At 36.4% G+C, this 8838-nt stretch overlaps 1 protein-coding gene across 1 annotated transcript in view; it reads right to left on the bottom strand.

The window, feature by feature from the left end:
- Positions 1-300: 300 nt before the first annotated feature.
- LOC124931932 (SAGA-associated factor 29 homolog A-like) overlaps positions 301-8838 on the bottom strand; it is a 28901-nt gene continuing 20363 nt past the window's right edge. Inside the window, exons 3-6 of the mRNA XM_047472522.1 lie at positions 2737-2846; positions 2378-2463; positions 1353-1406; positions 301-400 (exon numbers count right to left, since the gene is read on the bottom strand). Of these exons, the coding sequence (XP_047328478.1) occupies positions 301-400; positions 1353-1406; positions 2378-2463; positions 2737-2846 (350 nt within the window). The remainder of the gene's footprint in view (positions 401-1352; positions 1407-2377; positions 2464-2736; positions 2847-8838) is intronic.

Raw genomic sequence — 8838 nt, 5'->3', positions numbered from 1 at the left:
CAAATGGATGGTAAACTCCCCATATGAAGGCTTTTTTTTTGTATTCGCTCAAGTTATTTTCTATAAGGTAAAATAGACCTAATTAAAATTTGAAATTTATTTTCTATTTTCTGATTTTGTTTGAATTTGATAAATTGTTGTGATACATTTATCACGACATTGTTTTACAATTTTAAATATTAGTCTGATGAAAAAGTGAGTTGTTTGTTTCTCATTGTGTTTCATAAATGCCTTCATTCAAAGAGTTTTAGTAAATTTTCTACATCAATTTGTTAATAGTAGTTAAGTTGGTTTTCATTTTCATCCTTTATCTTGTTTTCCATGAGGGAATTCTTGAGCACCTGGTTGATCATTTCTCTTTGGGAACGGTATAATGCGAGACATTGGCAACTTGTACTTCCTGAAATAGGGAGAAACATTACAAATCAATCCCCATTTGGAAACACTTATAACTTTTGTTTCCTTATTTGACTTATAACAAAAGTAAGCATTTGTTATAAGTCAAGAATTTCATCAAATTGCCCTTAATAATGTTAAATGTTTCAACCTAAAAGAGGAAACAATAAGCAAAATTGAAAGTGATAAATACAGATGAAGCATATATGAGATGATTACATTAACCATAATCAAGCAAAACTATACCCCTATCACTTATTCCACGTTTGACTTCGAATTAAAGTAATTTAACAAATTGAAGAAAATATTAATTGTAGAAATTGTGCTATTTCATTATAATTGTTGAATAATCATTAAGTAGACAATATTCAGTTATGTACCATCATAGAGATATTGGATATGTACAAGCAAAACTATACCCGTCACTTCTTCTACATTTGACTTCGAATTAAAATAATTTAACAAATTGAAGAAAATATTAATTGTAGAAATTGTGCTATTTTATTCTAATTGCTGAATAATCATTAAGTAGACAAGATTCAGTTATGTACCATCATAGAGATATTGGATTTGTAAAGGGTTGTTGATGAAACGAGAATGGCCAAGATCTTTAGAGGAGATAGATAATAGTATTTATTTCATTGGTTACTCCAAATAATACCTACTCTATTATTTATAAGCTATTAACCGACTAACTTTGATAATGACCATGATACCCTTACTAACCCTTATACTAGTACTTATATATCCTACTACTGCCGATACAGGTGTTTGGTTAAGGGTACACATATATAGAAGAAATGCTCTCAAATAACAAATCCAGTTATATATAAAATTTCAGAAAAATCAAACTACATAAAATTTCAGGTCAAAATAAAATACATATATATATTTATATAATCAGGTCCAAGTAGTAACAAACAGGAAAAAAGAAGTCAATCCAACATGAAGGTTACCTCTGCCCACCACTCTCTTCATCATCACCAGACTCCTCATCAAGTACTTCAAATCTGCACAGAGCAGAGGTATGTCAAATGTGCTAATACTATCAGATCTCTTTTTAAACATAAAATAGATGTGCCTAGAAATACATTCATTCCATTAAAATAAATATAGTAAAAATAGATTGCATATATTTAAAACAATTGCTTTTGACATATCCTTGTCGCATAAAAGGATAGATGTCAATGAAGATGATCTTCACCAGAAAACTAGCAAATTTAATTGCAGTAGCGTTGATTTGAGGTGTTCAGATGATTTAAAAATTGTATAATCTTATTTTTTTAAGTAAAAGAACTAAAAGTCAAAAGAGGCAACTGTAGCTATCTATTATCCTGTTACAATTGTATCCTAATAATATCATTTAGAAAAGATAAAATCCAAACAATAAGTAATAAAAGTTTCCACAATATAAAACAAAAAAAAGAATTATTCGTACAAAAACACCATAAAATTTGTCTTCCTATTCTAGAAATACAAGTTTGTGAGATGCCTATGGTTTGATAATGATAAACTAATCTTTGGGAATATGTAAATAGTACTGCTATAAAATATGTAAAAAGATCCAGTCTTTCAGACACATCAAACTAAAAGCTATAATAAATACAAGATGCCATTATGGTAGACCCCTTGAGGATTTCAGTGTGTTTGCTGGAGTTCCAAATACATTACTTATGTCTTATCATCATTCTATCAAAAACAATTATTAGATAGACAATCTCAACACTAAAATAAAGTCAGTTAAAGCACTGTTATGTTGGGTGCAAGACAAGTGATGTCAAAGCCTCACTGTTCATTAGACAGAAAGAATCACTAAAGTTTAGTAATATACTGCCAAATATTTTCCATATGAATGAGCGTTTATTTTCTTGAGATATTACGAGTCATTCCCCGAAGATGACTCAAACCACCACATCGTTTATAGCACAAGTACCATAAGGAGTCCGAAGCACAATTATTTATGTGGTAAAAGTTAACTTACTCTTTTGTTTCTCGGTCAAAATGAATCACTTTAACGACAAACCACTCATCTTTCTCTGCATTTTCTTGTGTTACTCTAGCTGCTACCTGAAAAATATGAAGGATGTTAGAATCATTTATGTAGGGAGATGTTTTTACTTTCGAAATATAATAAATTGTACTTTACACCAAGTATTTGACACTATTTTTAAACATCAAAAGCTACAATGAGAAGTGAAGACAAAATGCTAATAGCAACTATAATAATAGCTATTATCTTAAGAACAAAAAGTTGAAACGATGAGTATAAACTTAGCCTATTTGATAGCATTAATAGAAAAACAGAATGTAAGGAGAGTTGTCACTGAAAAACTTAATTACTTGTTCGCCCTTCAAACTAGTAAGTGCATCCAGCTGATTTCGAATAGATTGAGAATGTCTGGGCATATCCATGTCGGTCTTCATTCTCTTCTTTTTCGGCTCAGTGCCTTCTGCAATTCATACCATCCAACAGATAAATAAAAACAGCTAAATATAAAAGCCACGAAACAAATAAATTTAATTATAACTGGAAGAGTGTACATAAGTGTTGGGTCAAATTATTTTGACTAAGTGTTGAAATAATTTGACTACTAGGATTTTGATAATGAAATGATTTATGCGTTTTGATGCAGGTGTATCGAAATCAGATTTCATGAGATTTGGTTATAATAAGGTTCATTAGACCGATTTGGCATTAGATGCACAGAGTTAGACGTGCAATCTAACTAGCGAAGTTAGACGTATAGTCTAACTAAGCGGTGTTAGACGTGCAGTCTAACTAGAGGAATTAAACGTGCAGTCTAACTCAGCGAAATTAGACGTGCAGTCTAATAGACTCTGGAATTAGAAGTGCAGTCTAACTCGTGCAGTTAGACATGCAGTATAACTCGTGGAGTTAGACGTGCAGTCTAATGAACTCGTAATTAGACATGCAGTCTAACTCAGCAGAGTTAGACGTGCAGTCTAATATATTCGGAATTAGACGTGCAGTCTAACTCAGCGGAGTTAGACGTGTAGTCTAATATATTCGGAATTAGACGTGCAGTCTAATATATTCGGAATTAGACGTGCAGTCTAATAGACTCCGGAATTAGACGTACAGTCTAACTCGTGGAGTTAGACGTGCAATCTAATGAATTTGGAATTAGACGTGCAGTCTAACTCAACGGAGTTAGACGTGCAGTCTAATATATTCGGAATTAGACGTACAGTCTAACTCAGCGGAGTTAGACGTGTAGTCTAATATATTCGGAATTAGACGTGCAGTCTAACTCGGCGGAGTTAGACGTATAGTCTAATGGAAAGAGAAAGTTAGACGTGTAGTCTAACTCCTTCAGACAAGTCTGAAGTAGAACCGTAATTAGACGTGCAGTCTAACTCGTGGAATTAGACGTGGAGTTTTATGGAGCCGTAATTAGACGTGCAGTCTAACTTGTGGAGTTAGACGTGCAGTCTAATAGAATTTGAAAGTTAGACGTGTAGTCTAACTCCTTCAGACAAGTCTGAAGTAGAACCATAATTAGACGTGCAGTCTATTAGAGCCGTAATTAGACATGCAGTCTAATAGAACTTTTAAAGTTAGACGTGTAGTCTAACTCCTTCAAACAATTCTGAAGTAGAACCGGAATTAGACTTGCAATCTAACTCGTAGAGTTAGATGTGCAGTCTAATGGTTTGTGAAAGATTAGACGTGTAGTCTAATTGGTGAAAGTTAGACGGGTAGTCTAACTCCTTCAGATTACTCTGAAGTGATTGTAATTAGACGTAATTCTAATCCCATTAGACCAGGTGGTCTAATGGATTCTGCTCTTAAACGGGGACGTTTGATTTCATTAGACGAGGTCGTCTAACTGAAATACGTCTAATGCTATACTTAAGCAGTATGCTTGAATCTAGCACCCGCCTACCAACGTGCTATAGTTGTACTCTACTCCTGCTTCACTTTCTAGTGAAGATCAGTACGATAGCTATACGCAACCAACCAACAAATGCCACGTAAGAGAATTTCCCTCACATTACTTGTTTTGCAGGTACATCTCTAATGGAATATTCAGCGCACTACCAGTTGGTGTACGGCCACGATCCCTGTGCTCAGAACTTGTTGTGTACTATGGAGGCTTTACAATGGAAGAGTGTCACGTATTATTCTAAAGATTCAACCGTTAGTCTCTACCCAGTATTTATCAAATCTCAAGGACAATGGATAAATAGAGAACAACACAATAATCTGTCGATCATCTTGCTCACTGAAACTACTGAGAAATCTATTCTTTGAATATTGAAGCTGTAAGTTGCTTTCCTGATTGTACTGTGTCTGAATCAAGAGAGAGCTAGAATCAAAAACACCTTTAGCTGAATGATATTCTTCATCTTGTAAATTGAGCAAAGTGTGTTCTGTTCAATAGTGAGTTAAGTGTGTGCAAACTGTATTTGATTCGAATCATATTATAGTGAATCATTCCGTTGGTTGGAAGAAGGGGTGACGTAGGAGAGTTTTCTCCGAACATCCATAAACAAACTGCTGTGTCTTTTCATTTCTGTCATCTTCACATTCTTCATCTTGAGCTTCAAACCTAAGTAAACAATTCCGCCTTGATTCTGTTTCAAGTGTTTACAATGGTTTGCGTAGAATAGAAAGCGAATTAAATCTCTAACAAGATTTCTTTCAAACCGTTTTTCATAAGCCTTCATCAATCGCCAGACCCCCGTTTCTATTGATAAAGTCGATCCTATCAATTGGTATCAAAGCTAATGACGTCATGAAGGTCCTATCAAGATTGATAAGGAGAAAGTTGACTGGACCGCTGAAGAAAAGAGGCAGAATAACCTCAACAACATGGCTCTTGATGTTCTGTACAGATCTCTTGATGATAGCATGTTTAACTACATTATCGAATGCGATACTGCCAAAGAGGTCTGGGACAGACTCACCCAACTATGTGAGGGCAACGAGCAAACCAAGGAAAATAAAATCATGGTTGCCACTGAGCAGTTTGATAGTTTCAAGATGCGTCCTGGTGAAACAATGAACGATTTCGACACCAGATTCAATAAGATTGTCTCCTCCTTATCCATCCTAGGCAAGACCTATAGGAACCGGTAGATTGCTATTAAAGTCATGCGTGCTCTTCCAAGGGAATGGGACATAAAGACGATGGCAATGAGAGAATCCAAAGATCTTAATAAGATCTCTCTCTTTGATCTCTTTGTTGATCTCAAGGCCTATGAGTTCGAGCTGAACTATAGGATGGAAGAAGATCAATCCACATCCATTATCATTGCCAAGGCGCTGGTGACTGCTGAAGAGCCACCAACCGCTCCGGATGTGAAGATGGCGGCTCAGCCGCTGAGCAGCGATGCCATGTCTCTCTTTGTGAAGAAGTTTGGCGATTTCATGAAGAAGAGCAACTCTAACTCAAACTCTTCAAATTCTAATGACAATAATAAATCTAAAGCTAATATTACGTGTTTTAACTGTGCTATTAAAGGTCATTATGCATCGGAATGCCGGAAGCCGAAACGTGAAGATGCAAAGGATGATGGAAAAGAGTTGAAGGCTCTTATGGCAGGTGACGGGAAGAACCAACGAAACAACCGTGACTCCTACTTCTCATCCAGTGAAAGTGATGAAGAAGAGGTGACTTGCTTCATGAAGAAAAGACTCAAGAGACTGATGTATTTGACTTCTCTTCCGAAAGGTTTTTAAGGGAACAACTGGTAGCTGCACTAGATGACATGGTCATCGAGTACAGAAAGCTAGCAGCATCCCTAAATGAAACTAAATCTTCACTAGAAGTACATAAACCAATTCTTTTTCAAACTGAAGAGTCAAATGTTTTCGAAAAGAAGATTGAAGAAATCTCATTTGAGAATGAAATGCTCAAAGAACAGATTCAAACCCTTTCGTCTGAAAACAAGAGGTTAAATTATGTTATCTGTGCATGGACAAAGTCCGGAGATGCTGTTAAACATCAGATCAGTAGGTTGAAACCTGTTGGATCAAGATCCGGTCTAGGATTTGACAACAATGACCCTAAATTGTCCTACAAAGAGTCAAACTGAGCAACTGACAAGTTTAAGTCAATAAGCTTTGTCAAAGAGAGTATGACTGACATTGAATTTGATCCTATTAAGGAAGAAGTTGCTTTCAAAAACGAAATAATCTATGTTCCACCGACTGTTATCTGAATGAAGAATAAGCTAGAAGCAGCTAGCAAGTCTGACAATCTAAAACCTGACTCAAAGTCAAGGAGTTTTAAAAGAAAGTCCACTTTTAAAGCTAAAGGATCAATGACTAGTAGGAAGTCATCTGCTAAGTCAAAATCTTATGCATTGATCACAACACAAAATGGGAAATCCATCAGAATAACTCAAATATGGATTCCTAAGGGACTAATTGATCGAGGACCCAATTGAATATGGGTACCAAAATGTGTAAATAGTTTCTTTTGTAGGCGATGCAAGAGGATTGTAGGAATGAAGGAGGAAGAATACTCTTTTGAGTATATAGCCTAGAAGATCAACAATGGCCTTTGCCATTCCAGCAGATTAAATGTTTTTATTTGTTTAAAATATTTTTGGTCTTTGGAACACAAAAATTTTCCCTTATGATTTTCTATCCCTATACAAAATGAGAGGGAAAATTACTTTGAAAGTAAAGATACTCTCTAGACGAATGACCTTAATCCATCTATTAGACAAGGGTGTCTAAAAAAACGGTCTGTACTTAGACGTATTTTTGCTCACAATCTATACATCTAAGTCTATATGTTGAGGTTTAAAACCTACGCGGTTAGACGTACACGTCTAATAGACGTTAGACGTTTTTACGTCATGAGCAAGAGGATGCTTACGTCTAACCAAACACACGTCTAACATGTGATGTTCATGCGTAATTAGACGTACACGTCTAAGAGACATTAAACGTATTCTTTACAACACGGAATTAGACGTATGCGTCTAATTGACCCATCCGTCTAATAGACGTTTAGTTGTATGGGTTTGTGCAGTAAGAAAAACGTCTAACTACGTGCCGATTAGACTGATCAAGGACAGTTGTCCCACGTGAAGAGCTATCTATTTTTCCCGCTCAAATATTAAACAGTCATCTTCTAACAACATGAAGACACGTGTCTTTCAAGTTAAGAGAGAATGACTGATATACCCTCATTTTAATGATGACTCTTTGGAAAGGACGTCTAACATTAATTGATGGGTTATACCCCTAAGAAAAGTGACGGTTATTCTGTATATCTCTTCTCTGTCTGTATAAGGACAGTTGTGCATGAGATTGAAAGCTTTTCATCTCTTGAGATTCTTAAGAACCCTAGTTTTCTTTGCATCTCTATCTCAAAACCTCTCTTAATCTTGTGTCTGTTCATACTTTTCTGAAAAATGGTGAACAAAAGAATCACGCTGGGTCATTGTACATTGCAGGTGGATTTTCCATTGGTCTACACTTTCGATCAGCCGGAACTGGTGGATATGCTCAGAACCCTAGAGTATTCTGGTCTAAGAAAGTATCTTGGAGGTCCTTTCATATTCTACGAAAAGGAAGTTCGCGAGTTTTTCAAATTTGCAACAATGGTAGGCGACTCTATTGTAGCAACCGTTAACAACGTGGAAATATCTTTCAACGAGACTGTATATGCGGAGTTCTTTGAACTTCCGACGGAGGGTCATACGTTCGACATGCTTCTCCCATCAGAAATAATGCAAGAAATGAAGAAGGCTCTTTCTGCTGATGGCTCGTCTATTCATGTAAATGGAAGTAAGAAGGTCCTCAAATCTCTTTTTGTTTTGCTAAACGATGTGATAGCAAAAGCACTCCAAGGGAAGGTTGGTTCCTTCAATCTTTATAGTCAAGATTGGTTTGACTATATGTGCGCCATCTCAAAGGGAATCCAGGTAAACTGGGCTTCAACTCTATTTCAGAACCTTAGCTTTTCTATCAACCAGGCGAACAAGGAAAGCATAACGTTCGCGGCTCAACTAAGTCGATTGTTGGAGCATTTGGGGGTTCCGATGAGTGAACCTGAGCAGATCAACTCTCCTAGGGTATTCTTTGCCTTTACAGTCGCCAGCACCCTGATGAGAATGAAGAACAATATGGAAGCTCCCTTCGGTGCCTCTAGTCAATAGACATGTGGTAGGCCTGCTACTCGATCCAGACAGTCGTCTACTTCTATTATGTCAACGGGGGCGAAGAGATCAAAGACCATCAATGAATCAGAGGCCAATTCCTCCAGTCTGAAAAGCTCTTCAAAGAAGGATTCTGAATCAGTCGATTCAAGAATCAAGCAAAGTCCATGTGTACTTTCTTCTACCCTATGTCCTCTTTGTCTTCTCCGGCGACCATCCTAAGAAAGCCCTCGAGATCCTGTGTCTCGAAAGAAAAGAAGTCTAAGGCGCCCCGCGCGTCTAAATCAATGAAGGTAACAT

Source organism: Impatiens glandulifera, chromosome 1 (assembly GCF_907164915.1).
Source record: "Impatiens glandulifera chromosome 1, dImpGla2.1, whole genome shotgun sequence".
Classification (NCBI taxonomy): domain Eukaryota; kingdom Viridiplantae; phylum Streptophyta; class Magnoliopsida; order Ericales; family Balsaminaceae; genus Impatiens; species Impatiens glandulifera.
Note: the sequence above shows the minus strand (reverse complement) of the source record. Positions and strands in the feature narration are given on the sequence as shown.